The following is a 13,771-nucleotide window of genomic DNA, read 5'->3' on the forward strand; positions in this document are numbered from 1 at the left end:
TTTTTTCCTGTCAATGGCAAGGTGCAAGTTAGCCATAATTGGAAGATAAAGGAGTAATGAAAGAGAGATGGTGTCATGTGATATGTATCACCAGAGGCTCTATTACTCAACTTTTATGGTGGTTTAAAAACTGTGTATGTTAAAATCCTTCAAGCCAAGGCTTGGAATTTGTGTGTCTGAATGTTTCCCCATACCAAGAGAGAGAGAGAGAGAGAGAGAGAGATGTCCACATAAAAGAATTATGTGGCAGAGAAGTGTTCGGGCTCACATTTTTTCCTGACATGCTAGTTTTATGTGATGGGGGAATTCCAAGTATAGGGAAAGTATAATGTATTCTGAAGTACAGTGGGCCCTTACCTTACGCAGGGGATCCATTCCAGACCCTCCTGCTTGTGGCTCGGTGCAGAGCACGCACCCACTTCACCATAAGACAAAACCCGCATATGGTGTGCCTGCGTATGGTGTGGATGCACTGTAATTTTCAATTCCCTATAGTCAATTTTTCACCTTTGTCTGCAGCATGAAGCTATACAGGCCCAACACAGAGGTACCATTTCAGCAGAAATTATTCAAAAGCCAGCAGAAAACACTGCACTGTACATTTGAGAAACATTGAAATCAGGTCACAGTGCTATGCCTCAGTTGAATCCAGTGCTGTGCCTTTATGTCACAGTAAAATATCTTGTGATAAAGTGTGCTCTGACCTTCATATTGCTTTCTAGAGTTTTCTTTCCTGAGGGTTATTTCTCCTTTTCCCTTTTGCTCAAATTAAGCCCACTCATAGGTTTGCTACCACAGTGAGACCTAGTTCTTATAACAGGGTAGTAAGACAAGGACATGGCTTTCACATCGGTGGGTTGATCTGGGAGTAAAGTCTTTAGATTGTGCATTTGAAGAGAGCAGAACTATGAAAGGCCACTGGGTTTTGCAGTGGTTTTAAGCCATTTTGAAAGGACTTGTGAAGGCAAGAAATTGGACTTTTAGTGCTTTAGGGTCACAGATTGCACTCACATGGGCTATTTTCCCAACTAACACTGACCTCTGTATCAGGTGTCTCTTTGTTTAAATAGTTCAAGAGACAGTGCTCCATTGTGGTTTTGCCCTCCCTTGTTTTTAATATAGGGAGTAGATGACAACCACTACTTATGTGAAAGAAAAACAGTCAGAGAGGCCAGTTGTAGTATCCTACCCCTGCTTTTGGGTTCTGCTTCCTGTTAAGTGTCAGTTAGTGCTCCATAGCTGCACAGGCCAGGGGACCTCAAGAGAAGTTGCTGGAAAGTTGCAATTCAACCTTAAGGTCAATTGTATGTACAATAAGGGCCACATGCAGCTGTTTGGGTGTGATATTTAGAGAAATTCAATTTACTGGGTGCTGTCTTTTTTTCTCTGTAAATATTTGAGGTGGACCATTTGAGATGGCGCAAGATGTAGATCAAACAAATCTCTTGTCATTAAGACTGAGCCATAGAATTCAGTTGGATTTGTGGGACAACAGAGTGTGCACTTACTTGCACAACCCAACCCCTTAATCTGTATTGCACCATCTGAGCTTCACTGCATAGATGCATCAAACAAATCTTTCCCAAACTGGGGAACCAATCTCCAGACGCCTTGTACATATCCTTGTTCGGTAGGGATGATGGGGGTTGTAGTCCATTGCTTCTAGAGAGTGCCTGGTTGGAGAGGTCTGCACTAGAACATGTTGACACCCAGGAATGTATGCCTGCACATGCCCACGTACCTATGCATGTATATGTAATTATGTGTTATAAAAGGCTGAAATAACATTATTGCAGAAAATGCACGATTCCTACTCCTTGTTTGCCTTGAGAAACAGGACAGATCAAAGACACTTACAACGGATAGGAAGATGGAATGCAGAGGTTTTCCTATACTCATTTGCTATTTTCCAAAACCAATCCCCCTCAATTATGGTTTAGGAGCTTGCTAGGTGGAGAGGGGTGTGTGTGTGTGTGTGTGTGTGTGTGTGTGTTATCTTTCAAAATAACTGATAGAGTGACTACATTACCATACAAGGGAAGACCTGAACACTCCCCCCCCCCCCCCCCCCGCAACGTCCTCTTAGCTTAAGATAGGAAACCTGGGTTCTCCTGTCATGTCTAGTTGGGCCTTTTATGAAGAGCTTTCCCTGCAGTGTGTTCTGTTTCGTTCTGTAGGTAAACAAGACACTGAAGGCAACTCTGCAAAGCCTGCTGGACCTGTTGTCAGCAGAGGAGCCAGAAGCACTTGATGCTTTCCAGGGTTGCCAGTCCACAGAGTCACTCAAGTCAACAGGTTCTGATGCGGGTGGGAAGCAAGCACTGGCAAAGCGTCGGGCCAACCAACAGGAAACAGAAAGCTTCTACATCATGGTATGTTCTAGATTCTCCAGATAGTACAAGTTCAAAGCACTTGTAATATCCTAACTGTGCCCTCCATGTGTCAATGCCTGATTCTTTCAAGGAAATGTGTTTTAAAAATATTTATGTTGTAAGGAAAGAGAAAGCCTGGCAGCATCAATAAGCTTTGGTAGCAACATCAGAATAGCAGTCACATTTCCTGCATGAATTGACTTAATTACTTTTTTAAAAAAACTTTTTTTTAAAAAAACAGAATATCTAAATGGCACCCCCTCCCACAATACAGGGTATGAACCCCACCCCAAAAAGTTAGGTTGCAAAAAAGGAGGAGGAAGCTGGCATATGGTATTGGAAGCAGAAAATCCAAATAGTACCTTCTAGTAAACATGGACTAAAATCTGTCAGGACATTCTTCCCGGCTCTTCTCCCACTTCCATCAATTTAAGTGGACCCTTGCTTACCAGAACTTGCTTTTTGGCTAGCGTTCTCCCTATGTAAGTTATGACAAGGCTTATGGTGATGGGCTTCTTTCTTTGTTAGTTGTCTCTGGGAGGTTGCTCTGTAACAAGAGGTGGGCTCCTGCCTCAAGCATGGGGCCAATTTTTGCCACTATAGACCATGACAGGCCACAGCATCCCCAAATCAGTTGAAAATTTGACTTGGAAGTGACTGGAAGTCACTTTTGGTTTTGATTTTCAGTTTTGTAATGGCTTGGGATATGGGGGGGTTGAAGGCAATTGAGGATTTTTGGTTGCTTGGGATACAGTTTTGGGGGCCTTCGTGAAGGGCTGTCAGGGCAAACTGGAGGTCCAGTGAAAGAGCCACAACCCTACAATCTAAACTTCAGTGACAGAAGTGTTACCCTGGCCCTGCTTCTGTATCTCAGCCTGGACATTTCCTCTCTGACAACAGATTTCTTGGTGTCTCTTATGCAGAAATTCAAAGAATATCTCTCTGGACGAAGCATTCAAACAAAACTGCAAGCAAAGCATGACCAGATGAAGGAGGCAATAGAAAAGGGTGAGAGTGTGAAAGAACAGATAGGTTACCAGATAGGTTATACTGGTTGCTTTGAGAAATGCAAGATAATATGTACACCTGTATATCTGTATAGCCTCAGGAGAAGGCAATGGAAAATCTTTTGAAAAAATCTTGCCAAGAAAACTCCAGTAGTCATAAATTGGTAACAACTTGAAGGCACACAACAACAGCAACAACAATACCTGTTTAATTTTCCTACTTTCTCACAAAGAATCCTGGAAATTATAATTCAGTGGCAGATTCTGGAAAGAGACCAGTAGTCTCACTCTTTCTTTTCACTGCACAACTGATTTCCTTTGGGACAGCTATGCCTGTGTAAGGGTGAACACAATTTCACTGCATACACAAGTACCTAAAGCTGAAACAGATTGTGGTTGAGCAGACCATGGATGTGTGTTTCACTCTGAAATCATGGTGTAAGGGAAACACACATGCTCCCTGACCATGCATGTCCAGTGACTTGAATGTTTCCTAGCTGGGGAGTGAGCTCTGCTCCCTTCATTCCATTCCAGTTTCATGGACAGTACGTACACTGAGTATGCAACCATACTGCAGAAATAAAGAAGTTTGGCACCATTTTAATTACCATGCTCCACCTATAGAATCCTGGGATTTGGAGTTTGATGAGGCACCAGAGCTCTCTGACAAGTGCAGCTGAACACCTTGCCAAACTACAAATCCCAGGATTCCACATGATAGAGCCATGACAGTTAAAGTGGTGTCAAACTACCTTATTTGTGCAGTGTGGGTATATCTTGAATTTTGATTGCCCTTTCATTCCTACCATACCTCAGGTGGTATGTATGCTGTCCCTTCCCTTCAAGATTCTGTCATATAATATAAATTCAGCACTTTTAAATGTGCTTAGGTGTTCATGTTTTAAAACACCCTTTAAAAACACTGTTCTGAAGGGGGAAGAAATTGGCTTTGTGACTGAGCTGGTCAGTTACCACCATGTAAAACTCTGCCTATAAAGAAGGGGAGGGAGCTTCATAATTCACTTAGTTACCCTCTTATGTCCATCTGTGCTAATCCAGTTTCTAACAAATCTAGAAAGGAACAGGTTCCCCAGGAGCCCATCTGCATGGGAAAACTGTAAATAGCTTTTTGTGGGTTTTTCGGGCTATGTGGCCATGTTCTAGAAGAGTTTATAGGAATAAACTCTTCTAGAACATGGCCACAAAGCCTGAAAAAACCCACAAAAAACTATGGATGCCAGCCATGAAAGCCTTCAACTTCACATTCAAAACTGTAAATGTCAGTCCATATGCTTCCATGATATGCTCACTTCTGAAACTGTATATCTGACTCTGCCTTAAAATATGAACTGTAGATATTTGACCAAAGAGAGCCAGCACCTTCTAGAGCTTTCCTAATCTTCCATTTTCTTACTTTCCCAGGTGCTGCAGTGGATCGAGAGCTAGCCAGGTAAAAGGGACACCGAGAAAATGATGTTCACAGGGCCAGGGGTCATGGGAGCTTTGCATATTGTCCCTCCCCTGGGCCCAACTGGGCCAGGAAGTCTTCCTCTGTCCTATTCTGGTGGTTGAGGAATCCAGAAGAACTATGGGAAGGAGCCCAGTTCCAGTTCTTGGGGGAGTCTCTGACCTCTTCCTTCCTCCCTTCCCACCCCACACAAGGCCACAGTCCCAGCGCATCCGGCGTTCCCGCCCTCCCTCGTGCTACCATCACAAGCTCTTCGGGGGTGACCTGCAGGCCTTTTTGGAGGTACTGGCTGCTGCCCTGAGCTACGTCCCTCCTGCCTAGCTCCTTATAGCCCTGCTTTCTTGCCCTCTGCCTAGTACGAGAACTCTCTGCCTCCCTGGCCCTGCTTTTGCCTCTGGCTCTTCCCACTCGCACACCCGCTATTCCCTCTGCTTATAATGTGCTTGCTGACTCTATCTTTCCTGTCTGTGCTGCCCCAAGGAGGCGGAGGCTGCTGGCACGCAAGCAGGTACATGATCTGGGAATGGGGTGGGTGGGAGGGAATTGGGGGGTAGAAGCAGAAGAAGGTGGGTGGAGAGCAGGTTAGACCTGCTATGATGAGGGCTGCAAAGAGAATACTTACCTTTGGAAAATAGAGTTAATGCACTGAGTTTGATATGTGTGTGTACACACAGAAGTATTTGTGCAACTCTTCTCCTTGCCTCTGAATTTCTGCACCCACAGCTTCCCACCCTTTGAGGGTTTGAGGGAGAAGGGGACTTGCTTGCTTGCAACAGCAAGGTCTTGGCATTTTCTCACAATGATGTATGAAACGCATGCCACATGTGTAACCACATGTTATCTTTTGTAATGATGTTTCAAATTTTATTTACAGTAAGTGTTTTGTTTCTTGCCTCTTAGCCCAGCAGGCCCTTTTTCATTGCACTGAAAATCACAACAATGTGATTCTAAGTCCACAAATAAAATTATTCCTGGATGTCTGCTCTCAGTGTGCATGCCTAGGGCTATCTCAGAAAGCACTTCGCACTTCAGCTACTGGTGATGGAATGGGTCATGGGCAGAGCTAGGAAACATTATTTTTTAAAAATAAAAAACCCATAAATTCCTAGAATCCCTCAGCCAACATAGCAGCAGGATTCTGGGATTTGTCTTTTAAAAAGTTACATTTTCACGCTTAGTCCTTGAGTGACATAGTTTGGACAAAACAGATTTCCCCACTACTGTGATGTGCTCCAAATAACAGTACTGTAATCAAGTGAGAGTCTTAGCCACTTTGGTATTTGAGCAGACTAGGGGGAGAGTGAGATTGTAGATTGTTGGATTACAAGGTCCATCTGATCCCTCAAGTGCCAGAAGGCATAACTAAAGCTCTACCAAAAAGTGACCACCCAATCTCTGTTTAAAGACCCCCAGAGTCCACCACCTTCTGAGGCAGTCTGTTTCATTGTTGAACAACTCTTACAATTAAGAAATCCTTCCTTATGTTTTGGTTGTTGGGCCAGCATAGCGTAGTGGTTTGAGTGATGGATTAAGACTCTGAGAGACCAGAGTGTGAATTTTTGCTCAACCATGGAAAGCCATCTTGGGCAAGTTACACGTTCTCAATCTCAGAGGAAGGAAAACTCCCTTTGAACCAATCTTGCTGAGAAAACCCTATGAAAGGGTCACCATAGGTTGGAGCCAACGTGAAGGCACATGAGAACAGCAACAGAGTTCATTCCCATGCCTTCTAGTGTAAGAAAATTGTATTCATGCTAGCACCATCTTGTGGAATTTCTGAGTCTCAGTACTGTGGCTTTGTCCCACATCAGTAGTAATATGATTATGATGGTGAAGTCTCTTCGTAATCATTCAGAGGTATCCAGGTGTAGTGAATGAAGAGGACAGGAGATTTGCATGTGAATGGAAGATCCAGCTTATGCTTGCATGGCATTTATTCTCTGCACATGGGCATGAGCATGATGCCTGTTTATCTAGGATAGCCCATATTTTCTCTTCAGTGTACCCCCGGCTTCTTTATTGCTGTATGGGTTGCAGAAGAGAGGGACATTGTGATAATTGGAAGGGAGCACCATGTTGCTCTAATTTGTTTTCATTATTACAAATAAGATTCTGGATAGAGCCAGGAATTTCCTTAAGTAGGACATGAGAGCCATCATAGCGTAGTGGTTTGTCTGTTGGACTGCAACTCTGGAAACCAGGGTTCGATTTCCAACTCAGCCATGAAGCCCACTGAGTGACCTTAGGCAAGTCACACTCTCTCAGCCTGAGGGGTAGGCAATGACAAATCTTCTTTGAACAAATCTGCCAAGAAAACCCTGTGAGAGAGGTACCTTGCCATAAAAAAAGTATATAAAGTAAAACTGGGGCTGTATCTACATTGCAGAATTAATGCAGTTTGATCTGCTATAACTGCCATAGCTCAGTGCTATGGAATTCTTAGATTTGTAGTTTTGTGAGAGATTTAGACTTCTCTGTTATAGAGCTCTGGTGCCACAACAAACTACAGATCCCAGGATTCCATAGGATGGAAGCATAACAGATAAAGTGTCGAACTGCATTAACTCTGCAGTGTGGCAGCAGCCTGAGTTCTGCAGACTGTTTAAATTGTGAACATTAAGGAAAATTATGTTCCATTTGAATGATTAATTTTGTTGGCTCCCCCTAATCTTGATAAGTATAGAAAGCAGGGAATAGTTACAGGGGCACTGAAACTGCACTCTCAAATCACTGGCAATTGGAGTGACTGAATATCTCCATTTATATCCCAATATTTCTCTTAGGAGCCTATGGTGATGATGTCTGGAGTTGTCTCTCTTTCTGCCTTGCTTTTTAACTTTGAATAAAGATAGTTTAGGCTAAGAAAAATCTAGCCCACGGTTGGGCACCTGCCTTAGGGATCCATGGGGGCCACATTTTTGTTGCCATATGCTGCATTTTTAAAAAGCTTTGTATATATTATAGTGTTTTTTGTAAAGAATTAAAATAGATTTAAGATGTGTTTCGTATGTATAAAAATTAGCTGAAACTAAAATGAATGTGTTATTAAATATTATTAAATTCATTAAAGCTCCTTCACTCGTTATTAATAAAGTACACCACTTATTCATACAGTTATTGTTTTTGAATAATACAAAATTAATAGTATTTATTACAGTCCATAGACTCATCAATACAAACAAACAACAAACAAAATTGTACAGTATCAAATAGTATACAATTTAACATTCCATAAACACGATAAAATTGACATACAGTTGGCCCTTTATATCCATGGATTCTTTATTCATGGATTCAACTGTGCATGCCTTGAAAATACTCCCAAGAAAATATCAGTTTCAAAAACCAAACCTTCATTTTGTCAAGTTATATAAGGGACACCAATTTGACTATGCCACTGTATTTAATGGGACTTGAATATCCATGGATTTTTGTATCCCGAGGGTGATCCTGGAACCAAACCCTAGCAGATAACAAGGGCCCACTGTATTCAATAAAAACCTTTTAGATACTCTGGTTAATTTTTGGAGTTTTCTTTCTCTAATCTTAATTGCTAAGGACAGGAATATCTATCTTCTAATAGAACATAAAACGTATCCAGTTGGCCAGGTAGATGGCTTAATAGAGGAGACATCAACCATTTGTGATCTTGTGATCTTGATCATAAAAAAATGCAAAATAATAAAAATAAAATATGTGACATAGTTTCAACCTCAAGGGCAAAATCTCAAAGAGAGGGGTAGCCCAGCACATCTACCATAAAGTAATTCTGAAGCTAAAGGATTACATCTGGCCTTAGTAAATAAAGCTGCATCCGCACTGCAGAAATATTCAGGGCTGGGGAAAACAGGAATAAGGAGTAACAAATATGTTTTGTTACTCTTTATTCCTACTCCTGTAAAAACCTCTTACTCCTTTACTCTTTACTCCTACAGCGCAGCCCTGGAAATAATCCCATTTGACACCACTTTAAGACCCATGGCTCAGTGTTATGGAATTCTAGGAATTGTAGTTTCTTGGGGCACCATAGCTCTCTGACAGAGAAAGCAAAATGTCTAACAAAACTGCAATTCCCAATATTCCGTAGCATTGACCCATGGCAGTGAAAGTGGTGTCAAACTGGATTGTTTCTGCAGTGCGGCTATAGCCAATATACGGTAATTAGGAACAGTCAAGTTCTTGCCTGTGCCTCTCTTACCACTGCACCAGTAGTCATTTTTTTCAGGGACCTAATGTTGATGTGAAAAGTAGATTATTGATTATAAGGTACATGTTCATCCTGCTTTTGTTTCCAGGAAACACTTTTTGTAAAATCCCAGAAAACTTTAGTATATAACCAGAAGCAATAGTGATACGGAAAAGAAGAGAGAGAAATTGAGGGAGGGAAGGAAAGAGGGAACTGTTTTAATGTTTTAATAAGTTTTATTTGTAAAATGGGTTTAGCTATGCTGCTTTTAACTTATGTTTTAATATTAGTATTGTTTAATTACTGTATATCTTAACTTTTGTAATGTTTTAGTTTTATCTTTTTAAGTTATTGTAAGCCGCTTTGATTCCCATTTGAGAGAAAGACGGGATATAAATGCCATAAATAAATAAGGGAGGAGCGAGCCATGACAGTTAAAGTGGTATTAAACTGCATTATTTCTGCAGTGTAGATTCACCCAGAGTTAACTGAAGAAGCATAACAATAAGTGCCTTCTAGAGGAAATCACAGGCAATTTTGAAATGTTCTCCCCTCCTGTGCTGTTTTAGGCCCAGGAGACACCAATTCTGCTTTACTTTATAGTTTAAAATAGGGCTCTCCTGAGTCTAAACCACCCCACAAGGTTAGATACATGGCAAAATTGCTTTCTTTACGTTCCCTCTTGCATATGGGGAGCACTTTGAGTGAAAATATTTTTTAAATATTTTTTTAATGTGGAAGTGGGAGTGGTAAATCCCTTCAAAGTTTGGTGAGGAGATGTGTGCATCCCCCAGACATTGGTTAGTTGCCACCCCTGATGTATATCATAGAAATACAAGTCAACAACAACAACAACACAACATTTTTGAAGTTTTACTTCTTAGCTATTACATTAATCCTTACAGCAGCTCTGTAGAATAAGACAGCATTATTCCCCCCTTCTCACTGTATTGTGGAGAGAGGACTGAATTCAATGAAATGAGCTATGAATTCATGGCTGAGAGGAAATCATGCGTCTAGCTTACACTGCACCAGCTGAAGCAAAAAGCACAGTCAATACAGTAAAACCAGTAACTTCTTTTTGAAAAAGGGAATGCTAAGATTATCAGAAAGATGACTTCTGTACCCAATTCTTTATTCAGTGCCCCTGGGCACTTGGGTGCCAATTGGGTGCCCCTGGGCAGTAGCAGCATATGCATAGTCCTGGGTATAGTGTGAGGATGCTGCACTGTGACTTTTTGCTTTCCTTCCCATAACTCCAGAGCTCCGGCCAGGCTGTCCCTCTCGTGGTGGAGAGTTGTATCCGCTTCATCAACCTTCATGGTAAGACCTGGGCTAACCCCCTTACCACCCTTTTCAAATACTCTTCCTTTGGGGAATGGGTAGGTTTGCAACTTTCAAAAGGATCTCTGTCTTGTGCTGTAGCTGTGAGTCAGTCAGAGAAGTAAGCGAAGAAATTCTGTTTCCTTGCAAGAAAATGTAACATAGTATTGCCTGTTTCTTTCCTCTCTTTCCAGGACTTCAGCATGAAGGTATTTTTAGGGTACCGGGGTCCCAAGCACAGGTAGCGGAGATCCGGAATGCCTTTGAGAAAGGTAAGTATGTGGGGGTGATAGTTATAGCTAACAGGGTGTACAGAGAAGGAGGAGAATGCCTTTTTGCATTCCTAAATACAGCTGGGCCCCGCATCACTTGGGATTATTGTGAGGCAGGGAGTCCTTCTAGGTTAAACAGCCTGTCATTTCATGCGAGCTTGATCACCACCATCACCATCACCATCTTTCAATGAATTACAGTATGTATAATTGCCCCCCCTCCAAATAACTAGTTCACAATTGCCATCCTGTGAGGTAGGTTAGGCTTGAAGCTGGTGATCTGTGCAGAACTGTTCAGGAAGATTCAATCTCAGGAAGGGTTTGAACTGCCTGTTCTTCACTGCTTCTGCTCCTATGTCAAACTGCTTCACAGGCTCAGTAGTTTCAGTTGGGCTGCCCATATCTTGCAATGGTACATGTCCAAGAAGGCCCTGTGAGCTTGTATGGGTGAGGAAAAAATGATTGTAATGACTTGTTCCTCTCTACCAGGTGAAGACCCCCTAGCAGATGGCTTTACACAACATGACCTAGATTCAGTAGCTGGAGTACTGAAATTATATTTTCGGGGACTGGAGAAACCTCTCTTTCCTTGTGATATTGTACCTGACCTGCTGGCAACAGCCCGTAAGTGTGTGTTTGTGTGTGTATAACTCTCTATGTTTGATCTTTCGTGTTCATTTATGCTCCCTTCCTGCAGATATTAGTGTGAGTTCACTTCAGTGTGTATAAATAAAAGTATGTTCTCTTGGCTTTATGTTGCAGAACTTATGCATTCAGCGGTTTGGAGGTAGCAAAGGTATTTCTTTAAAAAACAAAGAAAGATAATTTTTAAGAATCTATCTTTTTCTTTCAACATTTGAAAGATCAATTTTTGCTTGCAAGAGGTTAAAATTGGCGAGTGGCCAGATAAAATGGTTTGTGGGTCACATCTGGCCTCCTGGACACCACTCAGCCATTCCCAATTTAAATAATTCATTTGCTAGAAATGTAAAAAGAAGGCCTCATGCTATTTACAGAAAGGAGGTCAGTTAATTCTTGGAAAACTATTAAATAATTTTGCACAGTTACAGTCAGTGTGTGGCTTATTATTTTAACCATTGTTATACAAATGTAAATATATGGAAATGGTGTTGAAATGTATTGTATAATTCTTGGCTTGTAAGCTGGAAACACCACTCATAGTCCAAATGGTTGCACAACTGATTTAAATGTTGTTCAAAATAATATACACAAAATGCACACAGATGTCCGGTGGTGTTGTACATGTTTATAAACAGCCATTCTTTTTGAAGGACTGTAACAAAGAAAAGGCAAGTGCCCAGGCAGGCAAGTTTGAAAAAGCATTTTAATAAAAATAGATAAAATGAATAAAATAATCCAGTAAAAGCAATTCATTAAGAACCAGAGTGACTGGCAACATTATCATTCAGCAAAATAATCAGAAAGATGCCTGGGTACACAGTAGGGGTGCTGCAGTGAAATCTGGAGAAGGATCCTGTACCTGTAATGTTTGTATAGAAGAGGGAATTTCAACTGGTGTTGCTTGTTATGCAATCATATAACAAGCCATACATGCTTAAATATTCTCTTCTACACAACTATTACAGGTACAGGAGCCTTCTCCAGACTTCACTCTGGCAAACCTAGCTACTCTCCTCTCTTATACTGTTCAAAAGTTTTGGTGTTCCCCTCTCTGAATTCCTCCCCCTGGCCAGCAGAAGGCACTGCATGCTTGTTGTTGTTGTTGTTGTTGTTGTTGTTGTTGTTGTTAACTGCCCTAAAGTTGACTTTGACTAATGGTTACCCTGTAGGGTGAGACATCTCCAAAAACCACTGTCCTCAACCTCTCTGGTCAGGTCCTGCAGGCCCAGCACGATGTCCTCCCTGAAAGAGTAAACTGGCATGTGGTCTTCCTCTGTTACTACTGCCTTTCCAAACATTGTTGTCTTTTCAAATGATTTATTTTTCTTATTATGTGGCCAAGGTATGACAGTCTCAATTTAGTCATTCTGGCTTGCAGGGATAGTTTGGGCCTGATTTCTTTTAGAACCCATTTGTTTGTTCATGGTATGCTCAGTACTCTTCTTTAGGATCACATCTCAAATGATTTTCTTTCTACTGGCTTTTTTCACTGACCAACTCTCACATCTGTACATGGTGATGGGGAATACAGTGGCTTGGATTATCATCTCTTTAGTGTTCAGAGTTATGCTTTTACATATTATGATCTTCTCTAATTCTTTCATGGCTGCCCATAGTTTGCTAGGAGTCAGGTATTACTTTGAAACTGATCCACTGTGTAGTGATGATCTGATTGTGAAATCTCTGGTGTCAAAGTATTTCAGAACTTGCATCTACTGTGATTGTGGATTATTCTATTTTCACTGGGCAGCAGTGGTAAGTTTTTAAATATATGTATTTATGATATTATGTAGAGCCAGTGTGGTGTAGTGGTTTGAGTGTTGGACTATGACTCTGGAGATCAGGACTCGAATCCTGGCTTGGCCATGTAAACCCACTGGATGCTCTTGGGCAAGTCACACTCTCTCCACCTCAGAGGATGGCAATGGCAACCCCCCTCTGAAGAAACTTGCCAAGAAAACCCTATGCTAGGTTTGCTTTAGGGTTGCCGTAAGTTGGAAATTACTTGAAGGCACACAACAGCATCAACAATTTATGATGTTGATTAGTTTGAGGACTTCTCATAAGCTGAGAAATGGAAGAAGAATGGAGCTACTGTATAACCAGGGTGTCACAATCTCATCAATGTCAAGCATCTGGAGCAGTCAAAAGATTCTCTTTGCTTCTGAATGGGTCCTCTTGAGTATGTGTTTTTGATAGTTTTGTGTGCCACCATATTCTCTGAAGTCAGTTTTCTGACCCAACATCCTTGCATTGGCAAAGAGGCAGTCTCTTTCTCTCTGTTGAATCGACCTGGAGTGAGACAGAGGGTGGAATTGGGACCTGTGCCTGGAGGACATGCTTTATGGGGTAAAGATTCCCCGAAGCCCAGTTCCCTCCCCACCTCTTCTCTGCATGCTGAAGGGAAATGAGTAACACTGTACATGCACAGCTCTTTTCCTATGTGAGTGAATGCAGAGAGGAGAGTTTGATCATCTCCCCCTGTATTTCTGCAAGGACAG

At 41.7% G+C, this 13,771-nt stretch overlaps 1 protein-coding gene across 3 annotated transcripts in view; it reads left to right on the forward strand.

Moving 5' to 3' along the window:
• LOC149322977 (rho GTPase-activating protein 4-like) overlaps positions 1-13,771 on the forward strand; it is a 71,916-nt gene that overhangs the window by 47,465 nt on the left and 10,680 nt on the right. For 2 of the 3 annotated variants that reach the window (XM_089485716.1, XM_089485733.1), the window contains exons 9-15: positions 2,178-2,372; positions 3,296-3,380; positions 4,802-4,829; positions 5,042-5,129; positions 10,296-10,356; positions 10,551-10,628; positions 11,118-11,252. In XM_089485716.1, the coding sequence (XP_089341842.1) occupies positions 2,178-2,372; positions 3,296-3,380; positions 4,802-4,829; positions 5,042-5,129; positions 10,296-10,356; positions 10,551-10,628; positions 11,118-11,252 (670 nt within the window). Of the gene's footprint in view, positions 1-2,177; positions 2,373-3,295; positions 3,381-4,801; positions 4,830-5,041; positions 5,130-5,327; positions 5,356-10,295; positions 10,357-10,550; positions 10,629-11,117; positions 11,253-13,771 lie in introns of all 3 variants that reach the window. The other variant, XM_089485725.1, reaches the window with a different exon arrangement.

Source organism: Sceloporus occidentalis, unplaced genomic scaffold, assembly GCF_023333645.1.
Source record: "Sceloporus occidentalis isolate IW3139 unplaced genomic scaffold, rSceOcc1.0.p SCAF_1, whole genome shotgun sequence".
In the NCBI taxonomy this organism is placed as follows: domain Eukaryota; kingdom Metazoa; phylum Chordata; class Lepidosauria; order Squamata; family Phrynosomatidae; genus Sceloporus; species Sceloporus occidentalis.